Source organism: Lynx rufus, unplaced genomic scaffold (genome assembly GCF_022079265.1).
Source record: "Lynx rufus isolate CCGP_SWC_20201006 ecotype Redwood Valley unplaced genomic scaffold, mLynRuf1.p SCAF_1, whole genome shotgun sequence".
Lineage (NCBI taxonomy): Eukaryota > Metazoa > Chordata > Mammalia > Carnivora > Felidae > Lynx > Lynx rufus.
The window spans coordinates 152,902,536-152,921,487 of NW_025814823.1; the positions used below are offsets into that span (position 1 = coordinate 152,902,536).

The 18,952-nt window shown below is 36.9% G+C and overlaps 1 protein-coding gene across 1 annotated transcript; it reads right to left on the reverse strand.

Moving 5' to 3' along the window:
- Positions 1–262: 262 nt before the first annotated feature.
- LYSMD3 (LysM domain containing 3) lies at positions 263–14,605 on the reverse strand. The gene is made up of 3 exons (XM_047088942.1): positions 14,460–14,605; positions 11,481–11,743; positions 263–4,432 (listed from the first exon to the last, which is right to left on the reverse strand). Exons 2-3 carry the CDS (start codon positions 11,733–11,735, stop codon positions 3,767–3,769), a joined length of 921 nt encoding a protein of 306 aa, XP_046944898.1. The 5' UTR covers positions 11,736–11,743; positions 14,460–14,605; the 3' UTR covers positions 263–3,766.
- Positions 14,606–18,952: the final 4,347 nt, after the last annotated feature.

Here is an 18,952-nt window from a genome sequence, read left to right on the forward strand (position 1 = left end):
GCCTACTTAAATATATTTGATAGAGAAAATACAGATTTTACCTAGTAAAATATTGAGCAAGAATGACACTATCAAATATTCTTCAATAAACACCAACAAAAAAGAAAACTCAAGGTGATTAAAGTCATGATAAATTAAGATTTGGCAGTGTAATATTAGTGTGATCACTAGTATCACAGACCTAGACTGGATACAACAGAATGCTAAGAAATCTGGAGGATCTTGTTAAACTTTCCATCCCCACCATAACGTACAGTGTCAATGGCTTTGCCTTAATATGGTTAAAGGCTCTGGAGTTAGTAAGAACTTTTTATTAAAAAGTAACTTTAAGTACAATTTTAAGGAAAAGTAAGGATTACATCACAAATTCTTCCACTAAATAAAAGCTTCAAACCAACTTTTTCAATTCTTTTTGCTACTGGTAACTTTTAAAAATAAAATATCCTTGAAATGGAAAGGTGGTTTTAGGATAAAATTTACACATAATTTGTTAAATGTCTGACCCACAACTTGCTAAGAAGTCATGGATCATGCCTTTTAAGGTCATCTTCTCTGATTATCGAAGAGCATCCAAAGAACACTCATATGAAATTTGTTTTCATTTATGTCTTATAAATAATCCAGTGGATTTTATTTCATTCTAACAAGGAGGAAATATGAATTACTAAACCTCTGGCAATTCTATCCACCTTACATAGTATCTCTATTTTAAATAGTTTGAAAGAAGAGGAGAAAACGTTTGCTTTTATTCAATTAAATTCACCAGCTTCCATTTTACATTGAATAATAAAATAGAAACTTTATTACATTTTGCATATCTTAAAATACAAAAAATACGGGGCAGAAAATTTTAAAAACCAGTTTTACAGATGTACATGCTAACAATGTTCTACAATTCCATTTTGCATTTGTATCCAATACATTATACAAAAGATTTATAGTATTTGCATACATAAAAAGAATTAAATAAAGCATTCAGATATTTCTATGATCTAACAGTGCAATATGCATATACTTGGAAGAAAAATACTGATTTCCTGAGTAACGGTGTTGTAATTCAAAATAAGAATGATACCCATCATAATGCACCATTTAAATAGACTTCTAAAAACTCCATCTTTACCCTGTAATTCTTTGACTGGATCCTTTCTTCATAGTATTTCTGAAACATCCTTCATATTTCCAAGTAGGTAATTTTAGAAATAGATACCTTAAAAAGAACTAATAATTAAGTAGTGGTTCATTTAAAGAATTCTTCAAGCCACTGAACAAGCAAGTAGAGTCCAGAAAAAAAAAAGCTTTAAACGGTAAGTCCTTTGGAAAAGTTCATTTAGCATTACAGTCTTATAATTCTAATGTGGCCAGCCGACCGTATAATCCATTTTAATCTATCTTTTGAAGACATGAATCCCATAATTTTCTAGGAGTAGGACGGCAAAAACTTTAAATGGCATCCAATAGTTCAAAACAACCCTAACTATTTGTACCCAGACTTAAAAAAAAATAATCTGCTCTAAAAATAGCAGATTTTTCTTCACTTACAACTCCATTTTTTTTAAGTGAACCAAACTCATTTGCGGTTGCTAGCATATATATATATATTACATATATACCTTCTAATGTAAAGCATCCAAGTAAATTCAAAGAAGAGTTTCAACACAAAATCCACAATATCAAACAATAACTCTTATTAAGTTTTATAAACTAATCTGTGTTTGCCACAAATTTTGATGTATACTAGTACTTTTTAAAAGCTAAAATTATTCTAGACCTGTTAAATGCTTAGGAAATTTTTTTTCATTTAAAATGACCCTTAAAGATTAGAATCTAAAAGTCTATATATAAGATATATATAGAATTAGATATAATTCAAATATATAGAAAAAGGAAACTGCCTGATTGTGTCATAAGGATATGTTCTATTTCCTTCAAGAGGCCATTCTACAAGACTGAAATGGTTTTTAATCAAGTACACAGTACACTTTACTACCTTACGTAACTTATTTTGAAATCAGACCTACCACGATTTCAAAGTACCACTAGCAAAAAGGAATCACTTGACTGTAATTTCATCAATTCGATGTAAACAAAGTTCTTCATTCCACTCTAAAATAATCCATTTTTCTTTCCTAAAACTTGATTTTTCAGCAGGCGTAATAAATACAATGTAAACCAACCAAGTTAACACAGCATAAAGTCGAAAGATCATACATATTTTCAAGATGCTAAGGCACATTAAAATAATTTTAAAATTTCAAACTAAAAAGTTACTCAAAAAATGATTTTGCTACAACTTCCAATATTAACATTTTTTGTTAACTAAGGTCCTTTAATATATGCAAGAGCTTTAATGTTTGACTTCTTTGTCCTGTCTTTTTAGGATACTTTGCTCCTGAAAGTACATAGAACCTCATGTAACGTATGTACTTTTTCACCCCACTTGTTACCAATATTGGAGTTTGAAATATAAAATCACTGGTCTAAAGCTGAAACATTAAAAATTAGTAAATAATGCCCAGAAAATGAAGTGGTATTATATACCTAAAGGTACATACTTTATTATACACAAAACAGGCAATCCAGACTCCACCAAATCTTACTTCTAATTAATCATTTTGGTTACATTTTTAAAACATACACTTTAAGAAATTAAATGATGGAAATTAGTATACAAATGATGTTTACTTAGCCAGACTGTATCTGATCCACAGCAAATCTTAAGAAGTAGCACTATCAAGCCCTTTCAACTGATCTACACACCTTTAGCCTCTGCTGCCCAATTTGATGCTATAGTTCAGAGGAAAAAAAGGTTTAAGTTGAACACTTTCTCTTTGAAAAATATAGGTTAATGGGACAATCAATAATTTGTCTGTTACTTTCATGCAAAAGGTCTCTCATCTTTGCTTTTGATTCATGAACCAATTTCTACAACAGATGTCAGAGGCAGACAATGAAAATTTGTTTTAACCCCATGAAGTTGTGCTTGATAGTGAAGGTGGAGATGAATTTATACAGCCTATGTTATGAATCCTATTGGACCATCTGAAATAATACTTAATTTTAATTCTAAAAATTAAATTAGCTTACATAAGTAGTATTATAAGGCATTAAATGTAATTAAGGCATGTTACTACAAGTAACACAGCAACAACTTATCACAGTATGTGAGGATTTAGTTACTAAATAATGCTAATCTGTATAACACTTTTCATTAAAGAATTACAAAAGTGCTTTCAAATAACAGAGGCAAATATAGTCACTTAAAAAACAGAAGCAGAGGCACCAAGCTTTAAGAGACAAAGATCACTTTTAGGTCTTGACCTAATCCAGTGTTCCAGGGACCAAATGGCAACTTCCCAACCATACACATTATTTTAGGGGCTTATAAAAGTTATTTTGCCTAATATGTTTAATATTAACAACCTTAAGCCAAAAAATAATTACTTGAAAAATAAAACTTGAACATAACCAGTCTTGAATATAAAAAATGATACATTTTCCAAGTTAAGAACTTCCTAGACCCATATTTAAATTCATTTCTGCTTTAAGCATTGATACAAGATATATGGATTTACAACTCTCAATATCAATGACCAACTGTAGGAATTTCACACTCAATCTATTTGTAAATGGCTCCAAAAAAAGGTGAAAAACAAAAGCATCTTCAATCTCCTTAACTTCTGCCTTTAAAGTGGTTATTGAATAGAATCGATTCATCACACTCCAGATTCACGTGATCATTAACACTGTAAGTATGAGCTCACTGCTATGTTTTGTGTTGAGCAGCAGGTGACTGAGAATCTTGACTATATAGTTTATGATCATGTTGGCCAAAGGGTATTCCCTTAGTTGGACCAATTCCATTTTCCATTTCTCTCTGTTGTGATGGGGGTGTGACTCCTGAATGCAAATGTGAGGAGGAATCCACTGTTGAATGATGACTAACATCCACTTTAGCTAAAATTTCATAATACAGCAAATAAAATACTGGCGTTATTATACCTACTATCAACATTATCACTACGGCTGTCCACCACCCTATTCCCCAGTCTGCTCCATAATAAGGATCCTTACGTTGAATGTTTTTGTTATCAGGTTCAAAACGTATTTGTTGTGCTGTTAAAGCAGATACCACCTCATTAAGGTTCTCTCTTTTGGTGTCTGTACATTTTACTATTTGTTCTATATCTCGGTCTACTTCTTTTAAAAAGCTACCAGCTGACTCACTGGAAGAAAGAGAATCATTAGGTGGCAAAATTTCCTGTTGTTCTGGAACATACTGGACAGATGACGGACGTGAAGCCTGTCTTCCTTTTGGAGGATAAAGTGTTTCAGTCAATGAACTAAACTTTTTAACTGGAATTTTGATAGACCTAAGGGCAAAAAAGTCTTGATCGCTGATGAGATTATTAACCCTCTTGATATCTGCTACCTGTAAAAAAAAAAAAAAAAAAGCAACATTCAACTGAATTTTCAATCAAAACAGAGGTAACAGTATTCATTCATCCCATTACTTTTGGAAGGAAAAAAAAAGGTAGAGTTTAATTATTAGTAGTATTAAGTTATCACACCCAGAGAGATTTTATTTGTGGATAACAGTTCTATACCACTCTTGATCTACCAGTCTTAGGAAATCACTAATTACTTTTTACTGTCACTCATGTATTAACACAAATGTTAGGTATTTAAGTAGATCCTGGAATCCTTTGATATTTCTCTTTGTACATCATGCACAAATATCACACTTCTGCTGTTTGTAAACAATGAGAAGGAAGAATTACAGTTATTTATGTTCTTTCATTCTTGCAATTAGAATATAGGCAAATATCAACTTATCCAACTAAAACTACCATATTTTATCAAAACTAAGATGCCATCAACTCTAAGATGTGCCATTATTTATCACTAAGGAAAAAAAAAATTGAGGGTGCCACCATTCCACTTTCAAAGATGTTAAAATGTATCAAAAAACATGCACCTTATATAACGTATTTCCCTTATTTGTCTTCTAATGACATTTTCCCAAACTTCTGTGTTCATGCAGTATTCAACCACCCCCAAGATGAGTCATTTTTTATAAGCTTTCCCTATGTATTATACAGTCCTCAACCTGTCTGTATATCCTATCTACCTGCCATTGTGAGGAGGGAGAGCATGGGAGTATTCCTCAGATTACCCGTTATTATGCTAGGCCTCCCATAATCTTTAAGTGATTAGTCCCATTCATGATTTCCATCAACGCTTTAACCTAAGCCCTAGTCATTTATCACTCGATTGATGTCAGAGAGGTAAAGTGTGTCTAGGATAAAGCTTTTCTGGCTTGGTCAACTCAATGGATAATAATGTCATTTACTGAGATATAGAACACTTTGGAGGGAGAAAAGAAAATAAACACAGATTATATACGTGTTGACTTTGAGGTGACTGAAATACCTAGGTGGAAGTTATCCAACAGGGAGTTTATATGTCTGAAATTTGAAAGAATGATCTCATTTGGAAATATTGACTTGTGGATTATCAGCAAAAAATGGTAAATGAAGTCACAAGTGTACACAGATTCACTAAAAAAGACTAGGAGAAAAAGGTGATAAATGAAAGATGACTGAGGAATGCCAACATTTGAGGGTTAGGTTGAATAAGAGAAATCTACAAAGGAGATTAAGAAAGAATGGCCAAGGGGTGGCTGGCTGGCTCAGTCAAAAGAGTGTGTGACTCTTGATCCTGGGGTTGTGAGTTCGAGCCCCACGTTGGGTACAAAGATTAGTTAAAAATAAAATTTTTAAAAGCAAAGAGTGGCCAAGAAAGCAATATACAATGGTGGGTTTGACTATCTGGGTTTGACGGATGGCTATGATACTTTCTAGCTCTATGATTTGGGGCAAGTTGTTTAACCTCTCTGCAATGAAATTTCCACATATGTAAAATGACAGTAATAACAGTACCTACCACATAGGGTTTTGCAAAGATTAATAAATTAAAACATATGAACATTCAAATAGCAATATATAGTACATTATGCAAATGTTAGCTGTTATTAAATATTACTAGTAGGAAAATCAGAAAGCTGAAGAATCAAGGAGGTCAAACAAAGACGGTTTTTAGGAAGGGGTGGTGACTGATCAACTGCAGATTTCTGATCAAGTTCACTGAAGAATGAGAGTTCCTGTTGGAAAAATCAACTCCCTGGAAGTGTATATGTGGGAAGAGGATGGAAAGGAAGACTGAGGAGTAATCAGATGAGAAAATAAAGGATGCTTTGAAAGTTTATGACCTCAAGACTGTTTAAGGCAAATGAAGACTCATTGACAAACTCCAAAACCTGACCCCATTCTCTTTAAATGTTTGTTTGGTATTGTCTATTCTGACTAGTAACTACTCCATACTCTTTCTAAACCAGGCTTCCAAGTCTTAGTGTCTACCTAGGTTCTCACTCTAATTATCCCTATATTCTCCATTATACTAACTTCTTTGGTTACATTTAGGATTCCAACCTTACAATTTTTATGCTCTTGTCAGTTTTATGACTGGCATATTTTTAATAATTTCTAAAATTGAGTACTTACAAGAGAAATACAGCACTAAGTACCCTATTTTTATTTACTTTTTTATAAACTATGTGAAGTGAATTTAAAAAAAACTTTTTTAATGTTTATTCATTTTTTTTAAATTTTTTTTTTAATTTTTTTTTTTAACTTTTATTTTTGAGACCGAGAGAGACAGAGTATGAGCGGGGGAGGGTCAGAGAGAGGGAGACACAGAATCTGAAACAGGCTCCAGGCTCTGAGCTGTCAGCACAGAGCCCGACGCGGGGCTCGAACTCATGGACCGCGAGATCATGACCTGAGCCGAAGTCGGCCGCTTAACCGACTGAGCCACCCAGGCGCCCCTGTTTATTCATTTTTGAGAAAGACAAAGTGCAAGTGGGGAACGGTCAGAGAGAGGGAGATACAGAATCCGAAGCAGGCTCCAGTCTCTGAGCTGTGAGCAGAGCCCAACATGGGGCTCAAACTCACCGACTGCGAGATCATAACCTGAGCTGAAGTCAGACTCTTAACCAAGCCACCCAAGCACCCCATAAGTACCCTATTTTTAAAGTGATAAATCCTTTTGTAAGGTACTTCCTTTTTTTGCTGGTTCAGCTCCTGGTAAAAGGGAGCATTGCTTAACTCCCTAACACTGTTGTATCAATCTTCCTTATTGTAGACAAGACCTTCTTTCCTCTAATGTTAAGCTAACTGCCCTTTCATCATTCTTCATTTTAAATAAGGAATCAGCTGAATACCCCCAAATAATCTCTGTAAACTTCTTCTCTATCATTAATACACATATTTTAGTCCAAGCCCTGATCATCTTCACTTGAATTATTCCAACAACCTCCTTACTGGGTCCCCTCCAACTCACCAGCAGGTTTCCCTACCATTTTGTAGTACCCTTGTTAAACCTTATAGCAGTGTTCTTACTATATAGATCAAACTTTTCCTCAGTTCTCTCAAAGTGCTTCATCCCAATCAGTCTACGCCCCTCATTTTTGAAACATCTATTAAACTTCCTCTAACTGTTAAAAACTGAGAACAAACTGAGGGTTGATGAGGGGTGGGAGGGAGGGGAGGGTGGGTGATGGGTATTGAGGAGGGCACCTTTTGGGATGAGCACTGGGTGTTGTATGGAAACCAATTTGTCAATAAATTTCATATATATATAAAAAAAATAAATAAAAAAAATAAAAAAAAATAAACTTCCTCTGTTGTTCACCTTATTTTCTCCTTAAAATCTTCTCCATATCACTGTCCTATACCTTTCTCCTCATATACTCTAGTCATATTTTTTTCCTTTTCGCCTCAATGGAAATATAATCTATTTTTAATCATTCATATAGATGGCATTTCAAACTTCTCTTCAATTTATTAGGTTCGTTAAAAAAAAATCCATGTCTTTCTCTAATAAAGCTAGTGGACCACACTTTTCTCTTGAATCTCCAGCTTGGTAATTTCAGCCTGGCCCCTAATTTTATTTATTTTTTTTTTATTATGAAATTTATTTTCAAATTGGTTTCCACACAACACCCAGTGCTCATCCCAACAGGTGCCCTCCTCAATGCCCATCACCCACTTTCCCCTCCCTCCGACCCCCCATCAACCCTCAGTTTATTCTCAGTTTTTAAGAGTCTCTTATGGGTTGCCTCCTTCCCTCTCTGTAACTTTTTTTCCCCCTTCCCCTCCCCCATGGTCTTCTGTTAAGTTCCTCAGGATCCACCTAAGAGTGAAAACATGGTATCTGTTCTCTGTATGACTTATTTCACTTAGCATAACACTCTCCAGTTCCATCCACGTTGCTACAAAAGGCCATATTTCATTCTTTCTCATTGCCAAGTAGTATTCCATTGTATATATAAACCACAACTTCTTTATCCATTCATCAATTGACGGATGTTTAGGCTCTTTCCATAGGAGATATTTGGCTATTGTTGAAAGTGCTGCTATAAACATTGGGGTGCAAGTGCCCCTATGCATCAGCACTCCTGTATCCCTTAGGTAATCTTAGTTACTATCCATCATCAACCTTCTAAAGCACATTTTGTAAATTATTTCTCTACAAAACATGAATTCACATGTTTATGTTAAAAATTAAACCAGATACACTATGATATAATAATAAATGGTACTGCCTCCATGAACAAGTTGCAAACCCCCCGCCCAAAATCCAGCTCTTATCTCATCAAGAAATGTGTTTCACTAAAATACTTTAAGTTTTTAAATAAAAATTCTTAATGTGTCTGTTTTGAACAACTATGAATTGCAGTAATTATTTAAAAAAAATACATAGAACCTTAGGGTCACAGGAAATTTTTAAAAATTCAGTTCATATTTGTATATATTTGGGGGTGCCTGTATGGCTCCGTCGGTTAAAAATCTGACTCCTGATTTCAGCTCAGGTCATGATCTCATGATTCGTGAGATCAAGCCCCATGATGGGCTCCAACCTGTCAGCTTGAGATTTTCTCTCCCTTTCTCTCTGCCCCTCCCCACTCACGCTCTCACTTCCTCTCAAAATAAACATTTAAAAATAAGTAAAATAAATTTGTATGTATTTGTATAAACAAGTTTATAAATATGTATGATATTATAGAGAACTATGACAGGTAACCAATAAAAGGCTCTCAAGTACAAAAATATACATTATGGAAGACTGTGGAGGGAGGATGAAAATTTTAATCAAGGAGAAAAAGGAATGATAAAACTTTTATGCTAGTAAAAGTTTCATGCTTAAACACTAGGGCACCTGGGTGGCTCAGTCAGTTGAGGGTCCAACTTGAGCTCAGGTCATGATCTCACAGTTTGTGAGTTCGAGCCCCACATTGGGCTCACTGCTGTCAGGACAGAGCCTGCTAGGGATACTCTGTCCCCCTCTCTCTCTGCCCCTCCCCAGCTCATACTCTATCTCAAAAATAAACATTTAAAAGGAGAGAGAGAGAGAGAGAGAGAGCAAGAGAGAGAGCATATAAAGAGTATTCTAACAGTCTTATTTTTAAATATCAATAGTGACAACATTTTTGAAATTATATCCTTTAAGTCATTAGGAAGTATTTAAACTCACTTTAAAATGTGCAAGGAGGTACACAGTAAATACATTTCAAAATTCTACTAGGAGTATGACAACATAAAGTTCAAAAAACAGTTTCCGTATCAACGTGTTTACATGAAAACAGATTCCGCACTAAGGATGCAAGATGGACATGACGACACATATATAAAATGGATATAAAGAGTTTAGTATTATTAAAATAAAAATATACCTCCCTTTTTATCAATCCTACTTTGGGGAACCTACTCCACAGAAATAAAGGTAGCACCATTTATTTTTAATTAAAAAAAATTTTCTTTAATGTTTATTTTTGAGATAGAGCACAAGTGACACAGAGAAAAAGGGACACAGAATCTGAAGCAGGCTCCAGGCTCTCTGCACTGTCAGCACAGAGCCCGACCCCACGAACCTTGAGATCATGACCTGAGCAGAAGCTGGACACTTAACCGACTTAGCCACCCAGGTGCCCTATGTACCACCATTTAAAGATACAGTGCTGATGATATTCACCACACAATTCAAAACATGAAGAAAATCTTGAGTACATGATAGAACAGTTTAATATCATGGTATATCCATACTATGCAATACTACGTAACTATATAAAATGAGTTAGATGTGTAAGACAGTGAGGCATGTCTATGATATATTAAGAAATGAGGGGTGCCTGGGTGGCTCAGTAAGTTAAGTGTCTGACCTTGATTTTGGCTCAGGTCATGATCTCATGCTTCATGAGATTGAACCCCTTGTCGGGCTCCACACAGAAAGCTTTCAGCTTTCTGATTGGGATTCCCTCTCAATCTCTCTCTGTCCCTCTCCTGCTCATGTTCTCTCTCTCAAAGTAAATGAATAAACATTACAAAAAAAAAAAAAGGAAGAAATAAAAAAGACAAAAGCAACTTGCAGAGTAATAGGCACAGTATACACCAATTTTTTTAATGTTTTTATATATGTATTTTTTTTGAGAGACAGAGAAGGGTGGGGGAGAGAGAGAGCGTACACATGTGCATGTGCACATGAACGGGGGAGGGGCAGAGAAAAAGGGCGATAGAGGATCCAAAGAGGGTTCTGTCCTGACAGCAGTGAGCCAATATGGGGCTGGAACTCACGAACTGTGAGATCATGACCTGAGGCGAAGCTGGATACTCAACTGACTGAGCCATGCAAGTGCCCCAAACCAATTTTTAAAAACAAAAATTGGGGCACCTGGGTGGCTCAGTCGGTTAAGCAGGCAACTTCAGCTTGGGTCATGATCTCACAGTTCGTGGGTTCAAGCCTCATGTCAGGCTCTGTGCTGACAGCTTGAGAACATGGAGCCAGCTTCGGATTCTTTGTCTCCCTCTCTCTGCCCCTCCCCAGTTTGCACTCTGTCTCTCTCATTCTCAAAAATACATAAACATTAAGAAAATTGTTTTTTGGTTTTTTAAATTTTTTTTATTTTTTTTTGTTTTTTGTTTTTTTTAACAGAAAAACAAAAAATCACCAACACCCCAAGTATTTTAGATAATACATATTTATATTTATATGTTACACATATTATTTTTATAAGCACAAAAAAAGGTATAGAAAGAAACACCCCAAAGTGTGTTATTTCAGGAAGATGAGGCAGAAAAAATTTTTCCTTATATATTTCTATATTCTCTTAAAACCTGAGTAAGGAGACAAGATAACACATTTGGGTGTCTTTTAATACTGAAACTAGACTCATGGATTTAGAAATAAACGGAAATCCAAGTATTCACTTAAAAATTTAAAAAGTTAACATCTACCAACATAATACAGTTTTCTACGGAAAGAAAGGAAAAGACAAGATAAAAGCACAGAACTTACTTCAATTTGTGCTAATGAACAAATAATTTATTTTGGACAGCATTATGCAAAATCAAATTCAAACTTACCGTACAACAGTACTGAAGGGCTATTGCATTTAAAGTATCTCCTTCCTGTATATCTTTTGTTAATACTATAATGTCATCAAGTCTATCTCTTGATGTACTTCTTCGGATTTTCTCTTTTCCTCTGGATCGAAGCTCATACACTTCGGCATCCTCCTCCAACATGTCACTGTCTGTACAATTTCCAAATGCATGTACTTGACCACTTGAATGAACTCCTGGAAGAGGAAAACTACGATTCTGATGTCTCCCTGCCATGTCAAAATCTGAGGGGGAAAGAAAGAGAAAACTCTGGAATGTAGCTGATCCATATGACTGAGTTACATGAATCTTACATTCAGGACACATTATACATATATTTTTAAGAATGATTTTAGTTATTTAAAAATTTAGGTTTGAGTTTTAGAGATGTTAAAGTGCAAAGAACATATCTGGCAGCAGAAACAATGAGAGAGGAGGAAGAGGTAATCCATTCTTATAAACTATGTATCACCAAAAGTGGAGGTGATAAACATTTTCACGGAAGTAAAGTTATTTTTTTAAGGTCAAAAAATTAGGTTCCCCTTATTCTGAGTATGTGAATAAAATTAAGGAAACTTCTGATCATATATGTGCAATTTATAATTCTGATAAATCAAAGTACAGGTTTTATATGTACAAACAAAACACTTTAATAAATCCAAATATTCTGGCTTGTTCAGCATTTTAAGCTCATATATCTTTTGTACTACCTATCTACCTCCTTGGATCAAGTGGACTTCAGTATTTATGTTTAGTATATATAGCATGTGCTTTCTATATAGGTCATAATTTTGCCCTAGACCAAGGATTCTTATTTTTTGAAAGTTTTTCACCAACATTTATCAAAGTCCTCATCCAACTCAATTTATGGTCGATAAAGTCTGAACATAGTTTAGGCCACTACATTCATTTCTACTTCAAAAAAGATACTCTTAAGAATGAGCACTGGCCTAAATTAAAAGCATACATCAATAAGCGTGTATCAATGAGTACTTTTTGTTTACTTGTATATGCACTCTCAACTGATCTTCAACAAGCTGGCCTATTCTCATGAAAGACAAAACAAAAATAAAAAACTAATTCCACAGGTCCAGTTCTTGCTTCATATTACATGTTCACATAAGAAAGAAAGTATAGTAGATTGCTTTCAGTTATTGTTGTGAAAGATGGAAAGAAGTAGACAAGGAGTAAAAGGCATTTTGGAGATAAAATACTTAGGACATAATACTGTGACTCAGATATCAAGAGACGAAAGAAGTTAAGAATTATGCCAAGATTTCAGATTTGCATCATTGAGGAAATGGTGATGCCATTCTCTAGAATACAGAACACTGGAAGAAAAGTGGGAGGCTAGACTATGATTATAAATTCCTTTAAGACAGCCCAAAAGAATGTGAAGTAGCCCAGCAGTCTACATAGTCAAATTCAGAAAGGTCTGGGCTAGAAATATAATGACTCATGTGCATAGGTAGAAACCGAAGCCGTATGGGTATAAAGGAGACTACCTAGAAAAAGTACAGAATAAGAAAAGAGGAGCCAAGACTGAGCCTTGAAGAACTGCTTGCTACGTGTAGTAGTATGTGAGGGAAAGAAAATCAGCCTGCAAAGAATATGGAAAAGGAATATTCAGAAGAAGAAACCATAAAAATATTATGTCATGGAAGCCAAGCCCAAATGGTGTCTTAAAGGACTTAGTTCAGTTGTGAATACTACAGACAAATATGAAGTGACAAAGAGAAAAAAAAAACAAAACAACTCTCTGACTCTGCTGTACAACAATGCAATGCTTTAAGAACTCAAGGGTTTTTATTAGACCAACCTAGATAACTAATGGTTACATGTTAAGTAGACTTAAAAGTTAAGAACCACTTAATATACACTAATTTAAATGTGGCCATACTTCCCTTTAGATTCTTCCTCCCTAATAATCTGTTGTTAGAATCCCAAACTGGCTTAGAACAGTTGAAATTCAGTGAGCAATGCGCAAAGCCATTTTACATATTGACATCAAACTTTCTCCAGAGTCTATTGCTAAATACGAAATAATACGACTAGAACTTCATCTCACTATCTCTTCTCTTGTGTAATGAAATGCAGGCAGCAGACTACCACAAAGTGGATACTGTTTTTGAATAATCAAGAACTGGTTGTGATTCCAATGGAAGTGGAAAGCTAGTCACAGGCCCAAGCAGATAATTATCTAAGCTGACTATACAGAGAGCAGAAAGTACATAGTATTCATCTCATCTGGTTCAATTTTCTTCACCTGTCTTAATTCTTAGGGTAGGGGGAAAAAAAACCCTGCATGCCACCTAGATTACAAACCATGGCAAAAAGTAATTACCAATGGATACGTTATTAAAGCATTTAACCAGCTCACTCTGTAACTGTAAATTGTTTCCCAAACACCTTCATACTTTATAGTAACTGTTGTTGGGTGTTTTGCTTTGACATTCTTTAATCAGATAGGGCCATAGGGTCATAGGGCACAAGGTAGTTCAGCACTGGGATAGTAGTAACACAGGGACTGTATCCGCCAGGGGCAATTCAGGTTTTAAAAACTTCTCTTCCTCTCTATTCCACACACCTAGATTTTTTTCTTTCCCTGTTTATATGATGATTAAATCTCAGGTTTTTACGCCACACCGTCACACTTGGACGGTGTGGACGAGATGTTGCCAGCATATATTGTCGTGGGGTAAATGTAGTGTTTAGGTTTTAAATGCGTGGTTCTGAGAACCAAACAGGTAGGAGTCCTTCCTCTGACCCTGTTTCCCCGAGAGTGTAAAGAGGGGCTTCGGTGGGGTTGGTGGCGAAGATCTCCTCTGCCTTGAGGTCTCCTACATGCAGGCCAGGATCCGAGTCCCAACCGGCGGCCCCGGCTACACCTGCGGCCGAGGGCTCTCCGCCATCTCCAGCGAGAGTGTAGCAGGGCCCAATCCCGCCGACCGCCATCTTTACCTGTTCGGTTAGCAGCGGGGACGCAACGAGGAGCCCGCTGCCAGGTCCGCCGCCGCGGCTCCTGTCCCGGGCAAATTCATGACCAACCCTGCGCTTTTGGCTGCCCCTGCCCTCTGCCGCCGCCACCGCCGCCAACGTCCCTGCCTTCCGGGCCGTGCGCCGCCGCCACGTCCGCAAACCTGCCGTGCGTCATCGCGTCAAGTGGGCGGAGGTGGGCAGAAGAGGGGGAGGAGGAGGAGGAGGAGGCCGGAGGTGGCAAGGGGCGGGGAAGGAGGAGGGCGGGGACGCGAAGGCGAGACCAGACCCGGAGGCTTCTTAACCACTGGCCTGCGCCTGGCGCGCAGGCGCAGAGACGCCGCCAGGGCCGCGGGGGCGGGGTCCGAGTTCCAGCTCCGCCCATATCTCCTCTCCTTCGCCCCCTACCCCGCCCCTCACCCTCCGTGATTGTGGCTCCGAGGGCCAACCCCGCTGGTTAACCCGGTGATCGGGAGCTACCTGCCCGCTGCGCCTTTGTCCTTCGTGCACACAGTGCTGGCAAAGACTGTCTAGAAAATACCCAGGGGTGGGAGTCGGGAGGAGAGAGATGCTTAAGGATATGACGGGCACTGTCGAGCGTTTCTTCTAGCTCTGCATCTGGAGGTTTGTCTAGGGTGGAGAAGGTCTTCCAAAAGCTTAGTGTTGACATCCATGTTTTGGAAAATTGTACTGTGCTTATTACTTTTCATGCGGAAGCTTCTAGACTTTTGCAGAAGAGACAAAATACTGGAGAGAAGTCCTTGGTTGGCGGGGTAGGGTTGCCTCAGTCTTTGTGTTGATAGGTGAGGAAAGTGGGCCACCTAGAGTCAGGCCCCGGAAAATGTTTGCCCTCAGGCTTTGGTTCTCAGCTTGTTATTCTCAAGGAGTCAAGGCTGTGTACAAATTGTAACTTTGTTTTGAAAATTAACTAAAAGTCACTGGTAGTCACTGTTGGGGTCTATGAGATACAGTTTGTTAAATAACAAACTCCTTACTTAATATATTATTTTTCTCAAATTTGCTAAATGAGTATGATAATGTGTTTGAATTTATGTAAATGGCTGTAAAGCATTTTAATGATATGCCTCCTGTTTCCCAAAGTTAACGTTACAGACTTTGCCCTTTGATGACCATGCTGTCTTACGACAATGTACGTGTTCGACCCAAACAGCTGGGATGCAGGGCGCAGAGCACTTCTTTTCAGAATGTCTGAATATTTATGCATCATGAAGACCTTGAAGCTGTGTTTTAAATTACTTTCAAAGAGTGTTTTTGTTTTCTGGGAAGTGTGTTCAGTAAAGGTTAGGAATTCTGCACTGCAATATTTTTCTTTTATTTGGGGAGGTAGACACTGCGGTCCACAATGCTACAAAAAGAACTGCAGGAGAAGACTTTTTTTTTTTTTTTTTTTAAGTTTGTCAGAGCTGTTCTGTGTGCTGTTGCCCTTGTGACACCCGTCTGTAACCATTTATCACTGAGACATTTTCTCATCAGCAGACAAAAGATATATTCCCTACTTGATATGTAGGGCTTCAGCTGCTCAGCCTTCATGAATGTTAATGTGAATACAACCTTCTTTCTGCGTGTAGGTTACTTTTCTTATTTTAATGTCAATAGGCAGTGGAATCCATGTGAGAGCCTAAGTGATAGAATTTCAAGCACTTCTACAACACTGCTACCTGTTTTCTTTCTATAAATATTTTTTTCAATGATATCTGCATGTTCTTGAATCAATATTTATGTTTAACAAAAGTGCAGTTATTGAACTTTATATAAAGACAATAATAGAACTATATTTTATTATTAAAATATACAAAGGAAGCAGTTAGCCATGAATTTTGGCCACGTTCCAAAAAGCTGGCCAGTAGGAACAAGTACTTTGTCTTTGAGAAAAAGGATGTGCCCACAGCTGAGCAAAGCCAAAGGGATTTTCAGTTTTTGAGATCTCATCTGACACAGTTTTCATTAGACGGCTGCAGATGAAAGAATATTTAGTTTTTAGGAATGTGTGTTTCTGTCACTAGCATTCAAGTTTTGTGATTTGCTCCAGAATAAAAACAGTATTGTATTGACAGTATAAGGTGATGCAGCTGGCTGAGAGTGGTACTTGGTAATATCTATCAAAGTTAAAAATGCAATTGACTGAACTATTAAATGGCTAGGTAATTACCTTGGATTCACTTACAGGTACATACATATAAAATGTAATAGATATGTTCAGGAATGTTTACTACAGTCATAGCCAAAAATCTGAAAATATTCTAAATGTTCATCAGTAGCAGACTGGATACTTCTGATACGTTTATATATCAGAATATTGTAATGTTATGCTTTTAATGTTTAACTCCAACAAATGCAATTAATCTATATTTTCTGATTTATTTCTTCATTTACCTAACAGATTTTCATTAGAGGAAAAGTATATGCAAGACCTTTATTCAAGCCATTGGGGATACAGTGTTTAAGAAGACTGTTTCCTTACTCACAAAGCTTCCATGTCTAGGCACGTGGAAAAATCTCCAAAATGTATTTTAAAGAGAAAAAGGTAAGTTACATATAAGAGGTATGATGTTATTCCTTTGTAATAGAATTTATATGTATATCCCCCCCCCCACATACACACACACACATTCATGTATCTATGCAGGGAGATACATTTAATCTTTCTTTCTGGAATGTTATGGAAGGAATTTTGAACAGTGGTTAAAAAGGACTAGATGTGGCAGGAGAATAGAAGACTCTGCCTTTTCTTCTTAGCCCTCTCTATATAGATTAAATTTTTATTACCACGTGATTTTATTTTATTAAACAATATTAAGACTGAACACATTTTATTATTGAATAACTGGACTTGTTTTATCTACATTTAACCAATAATCAACCATCCAACTCTTAATCACTCCAGAGTCTGTTTGTACTTTTATTTTCAAGTAATAAGTGCCTGGAGAAAAGAACCAGATCAAGTCCCTTAGTAATCAAAAAATGAGGGGCACCTGGGTGGCTCAGTCGGTTAAGCATCCGACTTTGGCTCAGGTCATGATCTCTCTGTTCGTAGGTTCGAACTCCGTGTCAGGCTCTGTGCTGACAGCTCAGAGCCAGAAACCTGCTTCAGATTCTGTGTCTCCCTCTCTCTTTCTGTCCATCCCCTGCTCACTCTCTGTCTCTCAAAAATGAATAAATGTTAAAAAAAAAAATTAATGAAAGGCAGGGCACCTGAGTGGCTCAATTGGTTAGTGTCCAGTTCTTAGTTTCAGCTCAGGTCATGTTCTCACACTTCATAGGTTCGAGCCCCGTATTGGGCTCTGTGTTAATAGTGTGGAGCCTGCTTGGGATTCTCTCTTTCTCTCTCTCTCTCTCTGCCCCTCCCCGACTCGTGCTCTTGCTCTGTCACAAAACAAACTTTTTTTTTAAAGACTTTTAAAAAAGTAAATAAAAAATAAATGAAAGGTAACAGAACACTGAATTATTTTTACTTCTTTTTTTTTTTATTTCTCTCTGGCAGATTTCTTTCATCCCTGCTTTTACTGTCTGCTCCTTCCTATGTCCTTTTATCAACCTTTCTTTTTAATTCTACTTTCTAGAAGCAAATCTGAAAAAGACCTCTGTACACTAAGGAAATACTTCAACTCAGATGAATTTAAAACTATATTCTGGGATGAAACTTAAAAAAAATCCCCTCGTCTCTCATCATTATGTATATATGTGGTGGTGGTGGTTTGTGTGTGTGTGTGTGTGTGTGTGTACATATATTTGAATCTGTATATATAAAATCCATATAGAGAGAAAATATTGTGTCTCTTCTCTAGAAGTCTTGGAGAAAAAACAAAGCGCATGATTTAGATATGTTTTGCTAGAGATGAACCAGATGACCTTTCTAGTTGCCATGCACCCTATGATTTTAAAATATAGTGATTATCGGGGCGCCAAGGTGGCTCAATCGGTTAAGCATCTGACTTCAGCTCAGGTCTTGATCTCACAGTTTGTGGGTTTGAGCATCCCCCTCTCCCATAGGGCTCTGTGCTGACAGCTCAGAGCCTGGAACCTGATTCTAATTCTGTGTCTCCTTCTCCCTCTGCCCCTTCCCTACTGGCTCTCTCTTGCTCTCTCTCTCTCAAAAATAAAGAAACATTAAATTTTTTTTTAAACATAGTGGTTATTATAATCACAGCTCTGCCATAATGCAGTTAAAAGAAGAGTCAAGGGTACTTCATGAATCCAGAGTTGCTTATAAATGTTAGTAAGTAATTCAGGAATATTAAATATGACTTGAAAACAAGCATTCTGGGGCACCTGGGTAGCTCAGTCACTTAGGCACCTGACTTCAGCTCAGGTCATGATCTCACTGTTCGTGAGTTTGAGGTCCATGTTTGGTTCTGTGCTGAGAGCTCAGAGCCTGAAGCGTGCTTTGGATTCTGTGCCTCCCTCTCTCTCTGCCCCTCCCCCACTCACTCTCTGTCTCTCTGTCTCTCTCTCAAAAA